Raw genomic sequence first — 23,238 nt, 5'->3', positions numbered from 1 at the left:
ATTCCTGATGTATCTCAATTCAGAGGTATAAGAACATAAGAAAGTTTACAAACGAGAGGAGGCCATTCAGCCCATCTTGCTTGTTTGGTTGTTAGTAGCTTATTGATCCCAGAATCTCATCAAGCAGCTTCTTGAAGGATCCCAGGGTGTCAGCTTCAACAACATTACTGGGGAGTTGGTTCCAGACCCTCACAATTCTCTGTGTAGAAAAGTGCCTCCTCTTTTCTGTTCTGAATGCCCCTTTATCTAATCTCCATTTGTGACCCCTGGTCCTTGTTTCTTTTTTCAGGTCAAAAAAGTCCCCTGGGTCGACATTGTCTATACCTTTTAGGATTTTGAATGTTTGAATCAGATCACCGCGTAGTCTTCTTTGTTCAAGACTGAATAGATTCAATTATTTTAGCCTGCCTTTATATGACATGCCTTTTAAACCTGGGATAATTCTGGTTGCTCTTCTTTGCACTCTTTCTAGAGCAGCAATATCCTTTTTGTAACGAGGTGACCAGAACTTAAAATTACTTCCCTTGATTTAAATTCAACACTTCTCACAATATATCTGAGCATCTTGTTGGCCTTTTTTATAGCTTCCCCACATTGTCTAACATTTCTGAGTCGACATAAACTCCTAGGTCTTTTTCATAGATTCCTTCTTCAAGTTCAGTATCTCCCATATGATATTTATAATGCACATTTTTATTGCCTGCGTGCAGTACCTTACTAGAGCAGAGAGAAGCTCTTCCTGCTGCCTTTAACCCAATGTAAGTAAACATGTCTTTTGTTATCATAATGAAAATAGATAGTTATGTTACACAACTTGTTAATAAAATGCATTATTATTATAATTATTATCTTACCCACTGTCTCCCAATATCTCCACTGGCAAAGCGATCAGCAAATATCACAATTTGCCCAAACGAAACTGCTGTTTGTACTCCCAGGGTATCGAATGACAGCATTTAACATAGACATTTTTGCATATGAGATGGCTTCAATATTAACAGAATTAAAACCTTTTCCTGCATATACAGGTGCTCATTCACAGCAGGGAACAAAAATGGTTTTTGAGAACCATCTATGGAAAATTTCTTTATCTAATAAAAATTGCACAGATTACAAAATGCAGCATTATTTTTTTATTTGAATATATACACTACCGGTCAAAAGTTTTAGAACACCCCCATTTTTCCAGTTTTTATTGAAATTTAAGCAGTTCAAGTCCAGTGAATAACCTGAAATGGTACAAAGGTAAGCGGTAAAAAAAAGTTTAGGTTACCAAAAACTGAAAAATAATGTACATTTCAGAGTTATACAAAAAGGCCTTTTTTCAGGGAACAAGTAATGGGTTAACAACTTACAGCTGTTCTGCAGCAATGGAAGTAAATTAAGCCTTGAAAGTTGATGCTAACAATTTTGTTGATTACTTACAAACCCTCTGTCTGTATAAAAGCAGTGTTGGAACAGACTGTGTTACTACACCCTCTTAAGCATTATTTGGACAGTATTGTACTGCAGGAAGTAATATATTGCTCTCATAATGGCGAGAAAAAGGCAATTAACAAAGGAAGACAGACAGACCATTATAACCCTTAAAAGTGTAGGTCTTTCCTTTAGAGAAATTGCAAAGAAAGCCAAGGTGTCAGTGAGTACAGTTTCCTACACCATCAAAAGGCACTTGGAAACTGGAGGAAACTCTGACAGGAAGAGGTCTGGCAGACCCAAAGCCACAACAGAATCAGAAGACAAGTTTCTGAGAGTCAACAGCTTGCGTGATAGGCAGCTCACAGGGCAACAGCTTCAAGCACAGCTTAACACTGGTCAAAGTAAGCAAGTCTCAGTTTCAACTGTGAAGAGAAGACTTCGAGCTGCAGGTTTGACAGGTTGAGTGGCAGTAAGAAAGCCATTGCTAAGATGGCAAAATAAGAAAAAGAGGCTTGCCTAGGCCATGAAGCACTGCCAGTGGACTACTGAAGACTGGAAGAAGGTCTTATGGACCGATGAATCAAAATTTGAAATCTTCAGTTCATCACGCAGGGTTTTTGTACGCCGTCGAGTAGGCGAAAGGATGGTTCCTCGGTGTGTGACACCAACTGTCAAACATGGAGGAGGAAGCGTGATGGTCTGGGGCTCTTTTGCTGGATCCAGAGTAGGCGACTTGCACAGAGTGAGTGGCACCCTGAACCAAAACTGCTACCACAGCATTTTGCAGCGCCATGCAATACCCTCTGGTATACGCCTAGTTGGTCAGGGGTTCATCCTACAGCAAGATAATGACCCAAAACATACCTCCAGGCTATGTCAGAACTACCTTAGAAGAAAAGAACAAGACGGTAGGCTTCAAATCATGGAATGGCCAGCACAGTCTCCAGACTTAAACCCCATCGAGCTGGTTTGGGATGAACTGGACAGAAGGGTGAAAGCAAAGCAACCTACAAGTGCAACACATTTGTGGGAACTTCTGCAACAGTGTCGGGAAGAACTTTCCGAACAATATTTGATTTCCATTGTAGAAAGAATGCCACGAGTGTGTTCGGCTGTTATATCTGCAAAAGGTGGCTACTTTGATGAGTCAAAAATTTAGATTAAATTTTGTTAAACAAAACGATTCCATGATTTCTTTTTTATCTCCAATTGTTTATTTGTTCTTTGCTTTAATTTCAGAGTACACTGAGACATTAAACTGCGTAAATTTCAATAGAAACTGGAAAAATTGAGGTGTTCTAAAACTTTTGACCGGTAGTGTATGTGAAACAGTTATTATAGTCCATACAGAGGTGCTAACGTTTCGATGCTGCTAGCGTCTTCCTCAGAGCAATCTGGAGAAACTAGTATACACAGGCCCCATATAAACTTTGATTCAATTAGCAAAAACACCATTGGTCATTTACACATAATTGGAAAGACTTCCCATATGGGTATTAGTGATCTAATTGTCTACAAAAACCCAGTGTATACAGGTTTCAACAGGGCAGATATATTGAGATGACTCAATAATAATCAGTAAATACTTGCATAATAAACATACATTAAATATAAATTTTAAATCAAAAAAGGAAAACAAAAAACAATACAGAAAAAAGAATACATTAAAATTCAAAAAGCCCCTAATAATCCTGTTATAAGGAACAACATAATTACGGTGATTACTTCAAAGATGGTATTATATATACCAATAACAAGTAGAGAAAACTAGAGAAACAAGGCTAAGCTAAGTTCTTCATTAAGTCCCCTCGGTTCTAAAGTATTCAGTGTTTAAATAGCACTCACGTCGTTGTAATCTAATCTATTAATCAAGTCCCCGCCTCTACTTGAGAGACTAATCTCTATAGCATAGAATTTTAAGGAAGACGCCGTGCCATGATTAGCTGTAACATAATGTCGGGCAATAGCAACATCCATATTTCTATTACGTACAGCTGCTTTATGCTCGGCTATTCGTACTTTAAGGGCTCTTTTTTGCCTATATATACAAAACCACACGGGCATTTAAGCATATAAACGACATGTGTCGTATTGCAGTTGATAAAACCTCTTATTTTATATTTAGTGGGGATTGTAAAAAGCTTTTATATCCATTGTATTAGGACAATGTGTACAATAGCCACAACGAAAATTACCTTCTAGTTTACAGGGAAGCTAATTCTTTGTAAGAGATGGTGGTGAGTGTACAGCTTGTACCACCCTATCTCTGATATTGCGTGCATGTCTAAACGTAATCTAGAAGGCGAGAAAGTGAAAATATTAAGTTGTTTGTCACTTGCCAAAATGTGCCAGTATTTTAAAATTATGTTTTTGATTGCACTCGCTTGTGGGTTATACTCAGTGGACGATGGTTGTCCACAGTTTTAGTTTTTCTTTCAAATAAAGTACTTCTATCTGTATGTTTAGCTCTTAAATATGCTCTTTCTATATCATTTAGTCTATAGCACCTCTGTGTGAACTTCTCCCTCACCCGAATGAATTTAGTTTCATACTACCCTACTGTACTGCAATTACGTCGTAACTGTAAAAATTAACCCACGGGTATATTCCATATCAAAGACTGTGGGTGGTTACTTTTTGCCCGTAATAGTGTATTTCTTTCTTGTGGCTTGCAATATAGTAGTTTCAAGTGTGTTATTTTCTCCATTAAAAACTGATAGATCCAAGAAATGTACAGCAGCTCTCAAAAGTATTCACCCCCCTTGGACTTTTCCACATTTTATTGTGTTACAACATGGAATCAAAGTGGATTTAATTAGGAGTTTTTGCCACTGATCAACACAAAAAAAGTCCATAATGTCAAAGTGAAAAATAAAATCTACAAATTGTTCTAAATTAATTACAAATATAAAACAGAAAATAATTGATTGCATAAGTATTCACCCCCTTGAGTCAATATTTGGTAGAGGCACCTTTGGCAGCAACTACAGCCATGAGTCTATTTAGATAAGTCTCTACCAGCTTTGCACATCTGGAAACTGCAATTTTTGCCCATTCTTATTTGCAGAATTGCTCAAGCTCCGTCAATCTATTAAACCATTTTGGCCATTTTGTTTTAGATTTAGATTTGTCTACCTTTGGGATATAATTGTTTTGCGCCTCTAGTACTACATTTTTAAAAAACAGCCATCCTTTTTCTGTGGATGTTTTCTCTATTTTACTCCAATCTACTTCTGTTAGTCTCTGTTTCATACCTTCATAGTTTGCTTTCCAAAATTGTAAACCTTAGCTTTAGTCATTACTTTTTGGGGTTTAAATATCACTTCAAATGAGACCATGTTGTGGTCTGAGTTTGCCAATGGCTCTCTGACCTCTGTTTTTGTTATTCTGTCTTCGTTATTTGAAAAGACTAAATCAAGGCATGCTTCCCCTCTAGTCGGTGCCTTGACAAATTGCGTTAGGAAGCAGTCATTTGTCATTTCCACCATTTCAATTTCGTCCGCCGTGCTCCCCACCGGGTTCTCCCATTTTATACGGGGGAAGTTAAAATCCCCCATTAGTTCTCTTTTTCTACATGCATTTCTAATGTCATTGTATAACAGTTTATTTTGCTTGGCATCTGAATTTGGCGGTCTATAGCATGCTCCTATTATTATGCCCTTTGAATTTTTGTCCATTATTCGGAACCATATTGATTCGGCGTTGTTTTCTTTGTCCAGATTTAACACCTGGGCTTCAAGACTATTTCTTATGTATAGCGCTACCCCTCTGCCTCTTCTGTCCTGCCTGTCTTTCCTATACAGTGTGTACCCACTAATATTATATTCATCTCCATCACCAGAACCAAGTTTCTGTAACACCTATCACATTGTAGTTACTTGTTAGTGCAGTAGCTTCAAGTTCTAACATTTTATTTCTGAGACTTCTAGCATTAAGATAAATACATTTAATAGCTGTCTTACCTGAGTTGTTGCCCTTGTTTTGATGTGGTCTCCCTTCTGGTTTTTTGTTTTCTCTCCCCTTCCTTTCTAGTTTAAATGCTTCTGGACCTCCTCAAGGATCCGAGTAGATTGGTTCCCTTTCTGTTTAAGGGCATGACGTGTTAATTTGCCTATTTGTTGCTATGCTAATCAAGTATAGGCTGGTATCGTTTGATACAAAGCTTCCTTCTTCCCAAGTGTTCGTTGTAAACAACAATAAAAGATTATAACACCCAAAGGTCTCCTTTTCCCAAGTGTCCTTTGTAAACAATAATAAATGGTTATACCACACAATGGTCTCCTTTCTTGTTTGTCTATCTCCAAACCGGGAGTATACTGTCGTTACATTTTGAACCTAGCAGTGGTTTTAAACAGCACAGTTCTTACACAAACTTTTACTATTAAACACACACAATGATCTGTCCCGCTCGGGCCGCGTGTTGCTTAAACTACTCACTCTAATACTGCTTCTCTCCAGTACCGGTAATCCTTTCACAGGCTTCAATAGCAGCGAGTCTCCCAGCAGAGTCAGGGCTGTCTCCCCACGGCAACACCCCTGGCTTATATATTGCGGTGCTGGGCATTCTGGTACCTGTAGTTTTTACACTGTCAGATTTCCTTAAAGGGCCAGCGCCCTTTTCCCTCACAATATATATATATATATATTTTTTTTTTACTATTGAAACTCAATGGTCAGTGTGCACAGTAATTCTTTTTTTTTTAAAGTTTTTGTTTTAAATATCTTTAAGTTAGGTTAAAACTGATTAATAAAAATTCAATTTCGATTAGTTTCTGTTTAAATCTAAAATACGTTTGACCACCCTAAGATTAGCAATTGGTACTTCTGTATATGCATTAAGAGGATTTGACTAGTAGTTTTGGCTAGTAGTATGGAGCACTATTGTACAGGTAGTGGACAAAAAAATGGAAACACCTGGGTAAATGAGGGACACCAAGTATATTGAAAGCAAGGGCTTCCACACAGGTGTGTCTCATGCGTTAATTAAGCAAATAACATTCCAGCATGCTTAGGGTCATGTATAAAAATGCTGAACAGGCCTGGTTGCCTATAATTATGGCTAGCATGGCTGCAAGAGGAGACCTTAGTGACTTTGAAAGAGGGGTGATTGTTGGGGCGCGTTTGGCAGGCGCTTCAGTGACCAAGACAGCTCAACTTGCTGATATTTTACGAGCAACGGTCTCTAAGGTGATGTCGGCATGGAACTCCGAGGGAAAGACATCATCAGCAAAGGGCAACAGTGGGCGGAAGCGCATACTCCAGGATCGTGATATCTGTGCATTAATTTGAAGTGCAAGGCAAAACAGGTGAGCAACTGAAGATCAATTGACTGCAAAATTTCAACCTGCAAGCAGCCAGTTTAATCAAAAACGGTCCGCCAAGAACTTCACAGAGTGGGATACCATAGTGGCCCAACGCCCTATTAAGTGGTGTTTCCATTTTTTTGTCCACTACCTGTGAGTTCTAATAGGATCTGTGATGAAAATTGATACTTACGGCTGCTGTCTGGCTGTCGCAGGTTTCTGGTGAAAATCGTCAATGTCGCAGCCCTGAGAAAGCTTTATGAAACCCAAGTTTTTATTTGTAAGGTGCTTATTGTCGCAAATTGCTTTTGTGAAACGGAACCCTGGATTTAGCAGGGTGTGTCATTTTCATATTTACAAGACTCTGGTTTCAAAACTAGTTTATGATGTTAGAAGCCTATGGCATTCTGAGGATTTAAAAGTTATTTTGGTGACGTCACGATCAGAAAACGGCGTCAAAGAAAATATTTTAACCCCAAAAAGTAAGGTGAATAATGTTGGTAAAGCCACATATACTTGTAATAATGGGTTTAACAAAAGAATGATTTTTACTCTGAATAATATAGTTGTGTGTTTTTAAAAATAAATAATAAGGGGGGAAAAAACGTTAGGTTATTATCATAACCCTGGTTCTCTGAAATAGAAATATTAACCATCACTAATGGGTTATTCCCCTTTAAGAACCCAAGAACTGAAAAGCATTATGCCAACAAACTCTTGCGAGAGTGCATGATGCAATGTGAGTTGCCCCGACAAAAGCACATTGCAGCCATTTGCAAATTCTCTTTTTACTTTCGAGTCTCGCGGCTCTGCAGCGACCACGAAGACTGATGGTTAATATTTCTATTTCAGAGAACCAGGGTTATGATAATAACCTAACGTTCTCTTTCAAGTACAAAATATTAACCATCGTGAGGACAGGCACAAGACTCTATGAGCTAACCGCGCTAGCAGTCCAAGGTGACAAAGTTACTCACCGATCAATCTGTAGTTGAGGGGACGACCACCGAGGCAGCCCCCAACACTCTTGATCCAAAACCAGGACACAGCGGATCCACAATGTTCATCCTGTAGAACCTCGTGAACGTGTGGGGGGTCACCCACACCGCTGCATTGCATATGTCCATGACAGATGCACCCTGGAACATTGCCCAAGAAGTGGCCTGCCCTCTAGTGGAATGGCCAGTGATCTTCTCAGGCGGGGGCAACTTTGCAAGTTGATACGCAATCTTTACGGTCTCCGTTAGCCACCTAGACAGGCGCTGTTTAGACAGAGCCTGACCTTGGGACTGAGAACCGTAGAAAATTAAGAGTTGCTCCGACTGGCGCCAATTTCTTGTCCTCTCCACATAATATGCCAGCGCTCTGACGGGGCATAGCATGTGGAGCATTCTGTCTCTGTCGGACTGAAAAGGAGGAGGGTGAAAAGCCTCCAACTCCACCGACTGATTGACATGGAAAGCCGAAATAGTCTTCGGCAAAAACGCAGGGTTGGTCCGGAGTGTCACCCGTGACCGGCCTTTCGCAAAAGATAAACAGGCTTTTGCGACGGAAAGTGCCTGCAGCTCACTTACTCGCTTAGCAGAAGTGACTGCCACCAAAAAAGCTGTCTTAAAAGACAAAAGCTTTAGCTCTGCAGAATGCATGGGCTCAAAAGGAGGTTTCGTTAGTGCATTCAGCACAACATTCAACCGCCAGTGAGGAACAACGTCCTTCCTTGGAGGACAGAGTCTCTTAGCTCCCTTCAAAAACTGTCCCGCCAGGAAATGTGCTCCTGGGGAGACTGAGTCTATCTTCACATGGCAAGCTGAAATAGCTGCCAGGTAGACCTTTAGGGTAGAAGGGCTCTTCCCATCGTCCAGCAGGTCTTGCAAAAACTGCAAGATCACTGCCATTGGACACATTGTGGGATCCTCTCCCTTCGACAGACACCATGTCTGAAAAACGCCCCACTTGTAACCATACTGGGAACGAGTGGAGGCAGCCCTAGCGTTCTGTAGGGTGTCAATCACCCTATTAGACAAACCCAGATGGCTCAAATGGAGCCGCTCAGGGGCCAAACCCTGAGCTGTAGGCTCAATGGGTCGTGATGCCACAGAGCACCCTGTGCCTGGCTGAGCAGGTCGAGGCGACTGGGCAACTGCCAAGGCTGTCCGCACAGGAGCTGTATCAGTGAGGCAAACTAGGCTCTCTTGGGCCAGTGAGGTGCTACTAGTAGGACCGTGGCCCTGTCCTGTCTGATCTTCTCCAGACACAGAGGTAGCAAAGCTATCGGCGGAAACGCATACAGTGGGTGCGCTGGCCATTGGTGAGCCAATGCGTCGACCCCTAGACACCCTTCGTCTCTCATTATGGAGAACCACAGGGTGCAATGCGTCGACTCCTGGGAGGCAAAAAGGTCGATCTCCGCACTCCCAAACCGTTTCCATATGAGGCTGACAACCTCGGGATGGAGTCTCCAATCTGTGCCGCCCGGAACCTGCCTCGAGAGGAGGTCTGCGGCAATGTTCACCACTCCAGGTAGGTGTACCGCTCGGAGTGAGAGGAGATGGGTGTGTGCCCAGACCAGAAACCTGTTGACCACCTTGTTGAGACTGGGTGATCTTGTACCACCCTGGTGGTTGATGTAAGCCACCACTGTCGTGTTGTCCGTCCGGAGAAGCACGTGTCTCTGCCTGATCTCCTCTAGAAAGAACTGAAGAGTGAGAAACACTACTTGCAGTTCTAGAAGATTTATGTGTCAGCCCAGTCACGGAGGCCACCAAACCCCTTGTGCACCCCGACCGTTCCACACCCCACCCCAACCATGGTTGGAGGTGTCGGTGTCGGTGGTAACGACTTCTCTTTTTGTGACCGCTCCCAGCCTGACGCCTAGGCGTAGGTTGGCCGGTTGTTTCCACCAAGAGAGAGTTCGGAGACAATATCTGGACACTGTCACCAAACGGTTGCGGTTCAGCATTGGGTGAGGGACCATCCTGTTGAACCAGGCCTGAAGGGGCCACATATGCAGGAGGCCCAGGGGAAGGGATTGAGAAGCTGCTGCCATCAGGCCCAGAGGTTTCTGGAATGTCACCACTGGTAAAGCTCTGCCTAACTGGAATAGGTCTAGGCAGGCTGATATGCTTGACACCCTGTCGTCCGACAGCACTGCTGTCATGGATCGGGCGTCCAGACTCAAACCCAAGTAACGCGCTACTTGAGCTGGTGTCAGATGACTTTTCGCATGATTCACCTTCAGACCTAGTCTGGATAGGTGATCGGTGACAAGTTCTGTGTGTTGCAGCGCCTGACCTGGCGACTCTGCACAAATGAGCCAGTCGTCCAGGTAGTTTAGAACTCTGATACCGTTGAGTCCATGCATTTCGTGAAAACGCGTGGCGTTAGGGATAGGCCGAACGACAGTACACGGAACTCGTAGCCTTTCCCTTGAAAGGCGAACCGAAGATATTTCTGGTGCCCTGGTTTTATGGGAATGTTGAAGTAGGCGTCCTGCAAGTCCACTGTCGTGAACCAGTCGCCCGGCCTGATGGACTGCGACAGCTGTCGCAAGGTCAACATCTTGAACCGCCTGCGGCTCAGATACAGGTTGACCTGTCTGAGATCGAGGATCGGTCTGAGGCTGCCGTCCCGTTTGGGCACCAGAAAGTATTTGGAGTAGAACCCCCCGACCATGTCGGAGGGTGGTAAGATGCAAATAGCCTGCTTTTGCAGGAGGGTCTTCAGCTCCTGAGCCAGTGAGTCGTTGGCACAGGGGTCCTTGACCAGTGTATGGACCACCCCCCAAAAGGGGGGTGGTCCATGGCTGAATTGTAAGGAGTACCCCCGATGTATAGTGGTGAGCACCCACGAATCGCGGGTGCACTGGCCCCAGTACTCCAGATGGGCTTTGGAGAAGGGTCCCTGGGCCTGTGGCAGCAAATCCCTAGGGCTGCTGCTTTGGTTTAGGTGCCTGCGGTCTCTTATCAGGCGCATTGCACTGGAACCGCCTTTGCCTACCGCGTCCCCGGCTTGACCTATCAGTGACCGCTGGAGAGCCCCGTGGACCGCCCTGAGGCTGCCACTGTGGCCGAGGCGGTGGCCTCTGATACCACTGCTTCTTAGGCGGTGGTGCCGGCTTAGGGGCAAGGTCACTAAATGCCTTTGTCGCTTCCCTTGCCGCTCTGGACCGAAGCAACAAATCGATCACTGCAGGGCCGAATGTATGCCCTGGCGTGATGGGCGCGTCCAGCAGAGCAGCCTTGTTATTCTCCGTCAGCCTGGCTTGAGAGAGCCACAGCTGATGGCGCGCAGCCACCAATGCTGCAACACTGCGCCCTTGTCACAAAGACGGCCGGAGTGGGTGGCGTCAGACCAGAGCCAGGAAATAAACAACAGAGACTTGGGGTTTTGGTGAGGCTGAGCGCGTGATCGCGCTCAGCATTTAATAAACAGAACAGAAAATAAAAGGTTTGAAACAAAACAGGACACGGCACTTTAAGCCAAAATAAATAGACAGACAAAACGAACTAACACTTAACAAACGGTGCACGGAGACAAACAAACACGGTGAGAACAAACACTTATATTTACGCTTTCTTTCACTTTCTTTCACTTTCTAGTTTCTCCTTCTCCACACCCGTTCTCCACTCTCGAACACCCAACCCCGAGTGAATGCTACGTGTCTCTATATATACTGTTGTGCTGGGATTCAATTACTAATTAATTATTCACTTGAATCTCAGCACGTGAATTAATTCTGTGCAACCCCGTGCTTACATATTACATTTAACCAGCACGTGAAGTGATTTGTGCTCTCCTCGTGCCTAAATACAAATCTACACTTTTTAAATACACGTGAAACACAGACCCGTTTATATCCCATGTACCAATCTATACACCAACATTTAACACACGCACGCAACATACAACACATAATAAGCACACAGGGGCGGGGCACATTGCCCCCCCTCGTGCGCAGCACACATGGCCTCAACGGCCACCTCCCCCCTTAAAAAGCCAGCAGTCCAGGCCAAAGTCTCGGGCTGGGAAGGGAGGCTTCCAGGGGCCCACAGGTGGCAATGTTGCCAGTAGCCAGGCTGCTACTGGCCATGCTGTCAGCAGACGTGCTGACAGCTCCCAGACTGACTCCTTCAGCCGGGGCAGTCCTGGCAGCGGAAAGGCTGCTTGGGGGATGGTCTCCTGACCTCCCCTCTTCTTCTCCCTCTTCCGGGGCTCTGGCCACAGTCTCTTCTGCAGCACAAGTGCTGCAGTGGGAGCAGGTCTCCGGACCTCCCCCACGATCTCCGGAAGCGAAACTGCTGCAGTGGGAGCAGGTCTCCGGACCTCCCCCACGATCTCCGGCAGCGAAACTGCTGCAGTGGGAGCAGGTCTCCTGACCTCCCCCACAATCTCCGGCAGCGAAACTGCTGCTGGGGTTGGTGGTCTCCAGACCTCCTCCCCCTTCTTCGTGGCCGACAGCTCCCCTTTCTGGGGCTCCGGCCACCATACTCCCCGTGGTGGAGGTACGGGAAGCAGAGACAGCTCCTGCTGTTCTGCTTCTGGCAGTGGCAGAGGCAGAGGCAGCTCCTGCTCCTCTGCTCCTGGAAGTGGCAGAGGCAGCTCCTGCTCCTCTGCTCCTGGAAGTGGCAGAGGCAGCTCCTGCTCCTCTGCTCCAGGAAGTGGCAGAGGCAGCTCCTGCTCCTCTGCTCCTGCCGGTGTAGGTGGCGGAGGCAGAGGCAGCTCCGGCTGCTCTGCTCCTGCCGGTGAAGGTGGGAGCAGCGTGTAGTCTCCTGCCAATGGAGGTGGGAGCAGCGTGTAGTCTCCCCCTTTTCCAGGGGACTGGTGCTGCTCTGCCTCTCTTGCAGGGAACTGGTGCGGCTCCGCTCCTATTGCAGGGGACTGGTGCGGCTCTGCCTCTGAAGGGAAAACCAGCAGGCATTCTTCCTCTGCTGGTTGTGCTGGGGAAACCAGCAGGCATTCTTCCTCTGCTGGTTGTGCTGGGGAAACCAGCAGGCATTCTTCCTCTGCTGGTTGGGCTGGGGAAACCGGCAGGCATTCTTCCTCTGCTGGTTGTGCTGGGGAAACCAGCAGGCATTCTTCCTCTGCTGGTTGTGCTGGGGAAACCAGCAGGCATTCTTCCTCTGCTGGTTGTGATGGGGAAACCAGCAGGCATTCTTGCTCTGCTGGTGAAGGTGGGAACAGCTGCCTCTCAGGCTTCGGATTCCCGCGGTCCCCCCGTCTGGGCGCTGGACGCTCGCGGTCCCCCCGTCTGGGCGCTGGACGCTCGCGGTCCCCCCGTCTGGGCGCTAGTTCCTCCTCTTCATACTGGGTGGGGCATATGGCTAACGTGTGCCCATAAGCCCCACAGCCAGGGCATAACTCTGCCACGAGGTTCTTTAAAAAAACCTCCCAGCCATCATCCCCGACCTCCTCCCTTTTGGGCTGTGGACGCCCCGACTCCTCCCTTTTGGGCTGTGGACGTTCGGGCTCCTCCCACTCAGGCGTAGGAAGTTCGGGCTCCTCCCGCTTGGGCTGTGGACGCTCAGGCTCCTCCTGGATAACCCAGGGGAGGTCACTGGCGAAGTTCCCCTCGGGGTGCACCAGCCAGTCCCATATTTCCCGGGACGGTGGGGAACCCGGTGGCAGTGGGGTGGCTACTGCCCCGTTGTGGCTGTCCTCTTCCCAGCCCGGCATGCAGGATGAGGGCTGCAGCTGTTGTTGCTGCTGCTGCTTCCGCTGCTTCCTGCAGCTCTTTCTACCCATCCTCGCTTTACTATATATATATTTTTTTTTTATTTATTTATTTTTTTTTGTAATCCAAAACCCCCTCTCCTGGTCTGACGCTTGGAGGCGCTGTTTATCCCACGATGACACCACATGTCACAAAGACGGCCGGAGTGGGTGGCGTCAGACCAGAGCCAGGAAATAAACAACAGAGACTTGGGGTTTTGGTGAGGCTGAGCGCGTGATCGCGCTCAGCATTTAATAAACAGAACAGAAAATAAAAGGTTTGAAACAAAACAGGACACGGCACTTTAAGCCAAAATAAATAGACAGACAAAACGAACTAACACTTAACAAACGGTGCACGGAGACAAACAAACACGGTGAGAACAAACACTTATATTTACGCTTTCTTTCACTTTCTAGTTTCTCCTTCTCCACACCCGTTCTCCACTCTCGAACACCCAACCCCGAGTGAATGCTACGTGTCTCTATATATACTGTTGTGCTGGGATTCAATTACTAATTAATTATTCACTTGAATCCCAGCACGTGAATTAATTCTGTGCAACCCCGTGCTTACATATTACATTTAACCAGCACGTGAAGTGATTTGTGCTCTCCTCGTGCCTAAATACAAATCTACACTTTTTAAATACATGTGAAACACAGACCCGTTTATATCCCGTGTACCAATCTATACACCAACATTTAACACACGCACGCAACATACAACACATAATAAGCACACAGGGGCGGGGCACATTGCCACAGCCCTGTTGCTTGACTCAGAAGCTGTGCTAGTCGTAGCAACATTCGGGAGATCAGCCGCAGCTCCTCTGTCTGATCGAGGGTCAGTCCCCCCCTCAGCAGCGGAATCCCAAATGTGGCTCTGGTAAGCCACCAAACAGGTATTGTAGTTGCCCAACCGGGCAACAAAGGCATTAGCGGAGTAAGCCTTCTTTAGAAGGACCTCCGTGACCCGGCATTGCTTGTTTGGGCAAGCCGCATCTTTGGACAGCAGCGCAAGGTTCACTGGTTGCGCCAAAGCTGGAATAGTGGACCCGACAGGGGGAAACTGGACCAGACCCATTTTATCCCCCTCGTGAACCCTATAGGTCGTACCTGACCTAGGGACCGCAGGGGCTGTGGCCGGGTGCTGCCACGATGAGGTCAGTTACTGCCAAAAATCCAGGTGGATGGACGGGGCCTCAGGGTAGCTCCTTACGTTCGTCATAAACAGAGCACCTCTCAACTGTCGCACTCAGCCATGGCACCCTAAGTGCGTCACTGGCTCGACGCATCAGGGGTATGAGCTCCCTAGGCAAGGGAATCAGAGGCAGCGAGTCCAACGCTGGATCCTCTGAAAAGAACACCTCACGCTCCTCAGCTCCTTCTGAAGCGAGGACAGAGAGAGCGTCCTCCATTCCCCCCCCACCCAACTCAACCTCTGCCAGTTCCGGTGGCGGAGGGGGGGAGAGAGAAGCCGCTTGTGAAGGTGGAGCAACAGGCGCTCGCATCACAACAGGTGCTTGCACCACAGCAGGTTCCTGCACTGGCAGAGACCGCACCTGCAACAACTGGATCAGAGTTGACTGCTGTTGCTGGAACATCTCACACATATACAACCAGCGGTCCGATGGTTGGGACCTGTGCCTCCTCTTCTTACCCCTTGGGGAAGGAGAAGCAGGAGAGGAAGAGGATGAGGAGGAAGAGGGACTCCTCCTCCTGTGCATCCTGGACTCCTTGGAACCCCGTGCCCTGGCACTGTGCTCAGCGGAGCGAGGCCTCTGGCTAAGCTCCCTGGAATGGCTGGAATGGCGCTCCGTGGAGCAGCACTCTCCAGAACTGCGCTCCCTAGAGCGCCCCCTACTACTACCAGCTGCCTCTGCAGGAGGTAACTGCGCCAGGGTAATGGAGACATCACTGGACTGGTGCATAAGCCTGGACCGTAGTGATCGCTTGCTGAAAACAGCGCACTGCACACCAAAGGCAGGGTCTGCCAGAGCTCGCTCTGCGTGTTCCTGACCTAAGCAGCGCACACATCTTTCGTGGCCATCAGCCACTGGCAGCTTGGCGCCACAGTCAATACAACCGTGAAACATAGTAGTGTAGGTACCAACAGGCTTAGTAAACTAGTTTGGGTACCCAATGTAAAGTACACCCAACAGTTAGCTTGGTACCGAACCTGGTACTGAGCGTTTGTTCTAGGTACTGAGGGAGTTGGTACCAACAGACTTAGTAAAACTAGTCTGGGTACCAAATACAAATACCTACCGTCGGTACCGAAGCGTATGCAAACGCGGTAGCGTCCGTACCGAGCGTATGCAAATGCAGTACCGAAGCGTATGCAAACGCGGTAGCGTCAGTACCGAGCGTATGAAAACGCGGTACTGAGACGCGGTACTGTGTCTCAATAGAGAATTAATAAGTCAAAGGCTGCGTCAACTCTGGTACCGAGATACAAAGAAGAAAAAACGCAAACCTATGCTAATGCACAACAGCAGCAGCCAGCAATCCTACAAAAGCAGGAGATCTCACAAAGAGATGCATGCCAGCTAACCGTACAGTGTAACAGTACTATACTTCAAGGTTGCGTCAGCTCTGGTACCAAGGTACAAGAAGAGAAAACGCTAACCTTGTGCTAATGCACAACAGCAGCCAGCAATCCTGCAAAAAAGCAGGAGATCTCACGAAGAGATGCACGCTAGCTAACTGTACAGTCAAGAAGACTGTGTAACAGCTACACTCAGTTACAGGTTCTTCTCAAGCCTGAAAATAACCTCTGTACTACAGCCGTAATACAGTGTCCTGTGAGCCCACAGAACTGAATCCCGTTTTCTGTAAGAAAAAACAAGGGAACAAGGGAAACAACACTGAATACACAAAATAATAATACAACAACAAAACTATCTCACGGGGATAGAACGTTTTTTTTTTTTTTTTGGAACAGAGCCCTGTCCAGATGAGAGTTATCTGCCGTAATAGTGAACTAGACCCGGGGGAGGGCGAACGCAAGTCGCAGGCTCCCGCTGGCGCACTGCCAGGTCGGGCTGACTAGATCAAAAACTCGGCAATAATATAATATTTTAAACAACAGTAGCGACCGTGAGTAAAAACACTGTTAGAGACAGAATACTGCAAAAACAGGTTAAACAAGGCAATACTACTAAGTAATAAGAAAACTTAGCTCAGATGCTTTCACTCTTAGTGAAAAAGGAAAAAGAGAATTTGCAAATGGCTGCAATGTGCTCTTGTCGGGGCAATTCACATTGCGTCATGCACTCTCGCGAGAGTTTGTTGGCATAATGCTTTTCAGTTCTTGGGTTCTTAAAGGGGAATAACCCATTAGTGATGGTTAATATTTCGTACTTGAAAGAGAACATGCTTCTCTGTCAACGGCAATAAAACCAAAACAATGAAATATAATTCTGGTATAGTAAGCAAACTTATTAAATTTGCAGACAACACAAAAATAGGAGGAGTGGCAAACACTGTTGCAGCAGCAAAGGTCATTCAAAATGATCTAGATAGCATTCAAAACTGGGCAGACACATGGCAAATGACATTTAATAGAGAAAAGTGTAAATTATTGCTCGCAGGAAATAAAAATGTGCATTATAAATATCATATGGGAGATACTGAAATTGAAGAAGGAATCTATGAAAAAGACCTAGGAGTTTATGTTGACTCAGAAATGTTTTCATCTAGACAATGTGGGGAAGCTATAAAAAAGGCCAACAAGATGCTCGAATATATTGTGAGAAGTGTTGAATTAAATCAAGGGAAGTAACATTCAAAATCCTAAAAGGTATAGACAATGTCGACCCAGGGGACTTTTCTGACCTGTGAAAAGAAACAAGGACCAGGGGTCACAAATGGAGATTAGATAAAGGAGCATTCAGAACAGAAAATAGGAGGCACTTTTTTACACAGAGAATTGTGAGGGTCTGGAACGAACTCCCCAGTAATGTTGTTGAAGCTGACACCCTGGGATCATTCAAGAAGCTGCTTGATGAGATTCTGGGATCAATAAGCTACTAACAACCAAACAGGCAAGATGGGCTGAATGGCCTCCTCTCGTTTGTAAACTTTCTAATGTTCTGCATCTTTGCGTAATGTCATCAATCCCACCCCTTTCAAGTGTCTGATGTTTAGTTTACAAACAGATGTGAGGTAACAACTCACTTGTTTTCAGATTTTGTAAAAAACAGATGGAGAAAGAAAAAAAAGATGCCAACAGCAAATAATGAGAAGTAATCACAGCCCGATCAAGTAATAGTGAAAGAAACAGACACTACTGTTGAGAGGTCCACTACAACACTGAAAATCTCCACATACTATAATTGTTGATGGATTATTTTAACCATAGTTTTTAACTGTAGTACTATAAAGTACTTGAAATGTTTGTGTATTTGCTGTTTTTTTTTGTTGGTTCTTTGGTTAATGATCATGTTTTCTGACAACATTTATCAATTTATCCTGGAAAGGTCTTTTTGTTTCTCTTTTGGTTTTCTGTTTAATATATATATATATATATATATATATATATATATATATATATATATATATATATATATATATATATATATATATACACAGACGTGCTCAAATTTGTTGGTACCCTTACAGCTCATTGAAATAATGCTTCATTCCTCCTGAAAAGTAATGAACTTACAAGCTATTTTATCATGTATACTTGCATGCCTTTGGTATGTCAATAAAGCAAAGAAGCTGTGAAAATAGATGAATTATTGCTTATTCTACAAAGATATTCTAAAATGGCCTGGACACATTTGTTGGTACCCCTTAGAAAAGATAATAAATAATTGGATTATAGTGATATGTCAAACTAATTAGTTTCTTAAATTAGTATCACACATCTCTCCAATCTTGTAATCAGTCATTCAGCCTATTTAAATGGAGACAAGTAGTCACTGTGCTGTTTGGTATCATTGTGTGCACCACACTGAACATGGACCAGAGAAAGCAAAGGAGAGAGTTGTCTGAGGAGATCAGAAAGAAAATAATAGACAAGCATGGTAAAGGTAAAGGCTACAAGACCATCTCCAAGCAGCTTGATGTTCCTGTGACAACAGTTGCAAATATTATTAAGAAGTTTAAGGTCCATGGAACTGTAGCCAACCTCCCTGGGCGCGGCCGCAAGAGGAAAATCGGCCCCAGAGTGAACAGAAGGATAGTGCGAATGGTAGAAAAAGAACCAAGGATAACTGCCAAAGAGATACAAGCTGAACTCCAAGGTGAAGGTACGTCAGTTTGTGATCGCACCATCGGTCGCTTTTTGAGCGAAAGTGGGCTCCATGGAAGAAGACCCAGGAGGACTCCACTTTTGAAAGAAAAACATAAAAAAGCCAGACTGGAATTTGCTAAAATGCATATTGACAAGCCACAATCCTTCTTGGAGAATGTCCTTTGGACAGATGAGTCAAAACCGGAGCTTTTTGGCAAGTCACATCAGCTATATGTTCACAGACAAAAAAATGAAGCTTTCAAAGAAAAGAACACCATACCTACAGTGAAACATGGAGGAGGCTCGGTTATGTTTTGGGGCTGCTTTGCTGCGCCTGGCACAGGGTGCCTTGAATCTGTGTAGGGCACAATGAAATCTCAAGACTATGAAGGCATTATGGAGCGAAATGTACTGCCCATTGTCAGAAAGCTCTGTCTCAGTCGCAGGTCATGGGTCCTCCAACAGGATAATGACCCAAAACACACAGCTAAAAGCACCCAAGAATGGATAAGAACAAAACATTGGACTATTCTGAAGTGGCCTTCTAGGAGTCCTGATCTGAATCCTATCGAACATCTATGGAAAGAGCTGAAACTTGCAGTCTGGAGAAGGCACCCATCAAACCTGAGACAGCTGGAGCAGTTTGCTCAGGAAGAGTGGGCCAAACTACCTGTTAACAGGTGCAGAAGTCTCATTGAGAGCTACAGAAAACGTTTGATTGCAGTGGTTGCCTCTAAAGGTTGTGCAACAAAATATTAGGTTAGCGGTCCCATCATTTTTGTCCATGCCATTTTCATTTGTTTTATTATTTACAATATTATGTTGAATAAAAAATCAAAAGCAAAGTCTGATTTCTATTAAATATGGAATAAACAATGGTGGATGCCAATTACTTTTGTCAGTTTCAAGTTATTTCAGAGAAAATTGTGCATTCTTCGTTTTTTGTGTAGGGGTACCAACAAATTTGAGCACGTCTGTATATATATATATATATATATATATATATATATACACACACACACACACATGCAGGATTATGAATAGTGATTTAACACAAGGCTGTAGTAACATATTCCCTAGCATGAACTCTGACAATTCGATAGTTAGTTATAATCCTATTTTTTTATTTATTTAAAAGTTTGTAGAATGTAAAGTTATGTGGCCTGACTGTTAACAAAAAAGTATGTTTTAAAGAAACTTGCTTTCATTTAAAAGCATCTCCGCACAGGTCAATGCTAATTTTTTGCTTTCGGTCAAGCAGCTGAGTGACATAAGTGAGGCCCTGTGACAGGGTAACCCCAGCCCCTGGGTGTACTTGGTTTATTTTGTATAGTTCTGGCTATGTAGCACTGGTGAGTTAAAGTGTATATTGGTATTTGGACACAGGGAATGCACAAATTAGATCATATGCAGACTGTGCCTGGACTCAATTGAATGATTAATTAGCAATCGAGTCCCAGCACAGCTGTCTACAAAAGCAGCATGAATTTCTCACTCGGGGTCAGTGTGTTCAGAGCGAAATAACGGGAGAGAGGAGAGGAAATCTAAAATATATAAAAACAACTGCTACTCATGCTGGAAGGACCAGCATGATACTTGTTTTGGGGTTATTTCACTGATTTTTGTTTGTCTGTTTATTTTGGACAACGTGCTGTTTTGTTTGTTCAGTGTTTTGTTTTGTTTAAATAATTGTTTTGTATAATAAAGCTGCGCACCAGCGCATTTCACTCACAATACTGTGTCCTGCATTTCCTGGTCTGACATCACCCGCAAGCCATCTTGCCACAGGCCCTCTAAAGGTTTTCAGTGGGAAATGAATTTCTGTTGCGTGTTCTTTTTCTTTTGAACGAAATAGCGGGAGATTCAAATAAAGTAAAATTATGAAAATAGACATTTCATGCTATTCATTAAAACGCCAAGTCTTCAAAATTGGTTCACATAACTAAATCCAATATACTAACCTTAAGAGGCTTAGAATGAAAAAAAAAAAAAAAGCAAATGCTATACTTAATTGAGTAATATTTTATTGCATGAAACAGGAAACCAGAGAACTTCAAAATATCTACCATGGTCTTTCCCATCAACCCTTTTTTGGAATGGACTTGTGTTACCTGGTAAACTTTGCATTTCTTTTGGTAAAAGGCTCTCATAGGTGTTAAACAGTCCTGCGTCGGAGATCACGATAGGAGCATGGATGTGTACTTCCTCTTGGCCTTTCCTTACAGTTACACCTGGAATGCACAACAGTGAATATGCAACAGTTACAGGCCATAAAACAAATCTGGCATGGTAATCTCAAAATAAGACTTTTATCCAAATGGTGTTTTGTTACTGTGGCGGAGTGTCCCGCCCCTATGTATTATTATTTGTATTTTTGTTTGCGGCGCGGGTAAAAGCGCAGCGTCTTTTATTATTATATTTAAAAACCCTGTGAGGATGCATGGCTGATCAGCTACTGATTATTTAACTAGCTGACAGTCATGCATCCTTACCAAACACGTGCAGACTCTGGCCGAGGGATAATAAGATAATTAACAACTAGTTAATCCCTCGGCCAGAGTATATAAACCTGCAGCTCTCTGCACTCGAAGTTGGGTGTACAGAGGAGAGTATGGGGAGCGGAGAGAGCGAGCAACATTTAAAAAAACAATTGCTAAAACGTGCTGGATTGTCCAGCACGACACTTACTTGTTTGTTTGTTTATTCGTTTGGCCCTCGTGCCCTTTTGTTTTGTGTTGTGTTGGTTTGTTTAAATATTTTGTTTGTTAATAAATACGCTGAGTGCTACTGCACTCAGCTTCACCCGCCCATCCCTTGTTTTGGTTTCTACTTCCTGGTCCGTGACGTCACCACTGCTAACCAGACTGTCACAGTTACACAGAAACATTTTAAACATATCTTTAAAATGCTATTAGTGTTAATAACACAGGTATGAAATATCACGGTTAACTGTATTCTTCTTGATTTTAAAAATCACTTTGTGTATCTTTTATTGTTTAAGTTCTATCATCCTGGTGACTTTTTAAAGTAAAAACAACCACCCCTTAAGCATGTCTTCTCTTCAAGTGCAGTTGGTATATCAGAGACAAGCCATTTACCTGTATAACTGCAACACACTGTCCCCAGTGGATGTGGATGGAATAAATACCACTTTGGTTCTACATGTGGCATTTATTATGGCTGTATTCCTTACATCTATTAGGTGTACACTGTTGACTATTTCTCAAAAAATAAAACTAAGTTAACTTACCATAAGCTTCTTTGGCTTCATTTACCAGGATGCTCTGTACCGGAGCTCGGACAAGCACTGCTCCCCCTGCTTTCTCTATAGTGGGGATGATATGATAGGCAATCTCACTGGCACCTCCTTTAGGGTACCATGCACCTTCTAGGTAATGGCTAACCAGCAAGGAATGCAAAGAAAAACTAGCATCTTTTGGGATTACTCCTGCAAAACAGACAAACCACAAATATTAAGAATGCCAACCATTCCTGATAGAATTTGAATTAGCAGTTCACTTTGCTTTCTATTTAACTCATTTGTACAAAAGTGAAAGTAGATCATTTATAAAAACTGGTTGGCTTGGTATCTGGTGACACATATATTACTTCTGCCTGGCCCTCTTTGTTTTTACTTGTACTGTTCTTATAAATATTCGATGCTGTTAATATATAAAGAGGTATTGTATGTAAACACTAGAAGCAGGTAATATGTTACTTATAATTATGGCAAATGTTTAACCTAGAAATGCTTGAAGTAAATTATTAAAAAGAGAAGTTGTAGAGCTCACAAACACTGAGGGGCAGTCGTATGGGAGAGGAAGGTCTCATGGTGCTTGCCAACACTGTCCCTAATCCAATACTCTCCCGATCTCCCTGTCAGTCAGGCCTGGGCCTCTCTCAAGCAGTGGCTGCCAATTGCGCCAAACTGGGTGGTGGCTTTGTCATGTGAACCAACGTGGAATAAGGGCGAAGTTGAGACAACAAAACTAATTTCACCAGGAGCCTTATGCAAACTGGAAAATTGTAAATAAGGGCATGACAAATAACTTAATTATCAAGTAGGAAAACCACCATAAATCATCTTGATGTTTATATATAACACTACTATGTAAATGTACTAATTACCCTATGCCAACTTAATGACAGTATACTATGCAATGCAATGCAATACTAAAATTAAATTGAGTTCCTTGAGAATCGCTACAAAGAGAGGCTGCAGATGTAAAAAATAATATGCATGCCAGGTACCAGATTTTATAAATAATTTGAATTGCAATTTGTATCCCCAGAAATTGCTATAAAATACTATTAGATAGAAAATAAAACATAAATCAATTATATATAACATTTCTATGAACCCTTTAAGCTCCTGTGTGCCAGTCAAACACTAAAATAAGTACGACACACACATCTGATAGATACTTTAATTTGTTATTAACAATAAAAAGAAATATGTATTTTTTTAAAACAACATCAAAACAATATTTTGTAAACAGTATAATACACAAAAACAAGAATTCTGAAGAATAAAAATAAGGTTTTTATAAACAGGAATATATA

The 23,238-nt window shown here is 43.9% G+C and overlaps 1 protein-coding gene across 2 annotated transcripts in view; it reads right to left on the bottom strand.

The window, feature by feature from the left end:
- Positions 1-23,238, bottom strand: part of LOC117433256 (all-trans-retinol 13,14-reductase-like) — a 69,169-nt gene that overhangs the window by 11,561 nt on the left and 34,370 nt on the right. For both annotated transcript variants that reach the window (XM_059006620.1, XM_059006621.1), the window contains 2 exons: positions 21,926-22,123; positions 20,787-20,906 (listed from right to left, as the gene is read on the bottom strand). In XM_059006620.1, the coding sequence (XP_058862603.1) occupies positions 20,787-20,906; positions 21,926-22,123 (318 nt within the window). The remainder of the gene's footprint in view (positions 1-20,786; positions 20,907-21,925; positions 22,124-23,238) is intronic.

This window comes from Acipenser ruthenus, chromosome 33 (assembly GCF_902713425.1).
Source record: "Acipenser ruthenus chromosome 33, fAciRut3.2 maternal haplotype, whole genome shotgun sequence".
NCBI classification, from domain to species: Eukaryota; Metazoa; Chordata; class Actinopteri; order Acipenseriformes; family Acipenseridae; genus Acipenser; species Acipenser ruthenus.
The sequence above is the reverse complement of the archived record's forward strand: the minus strand, read 5'-3'. Positions and strand labels throughout refer to the sequence as shown.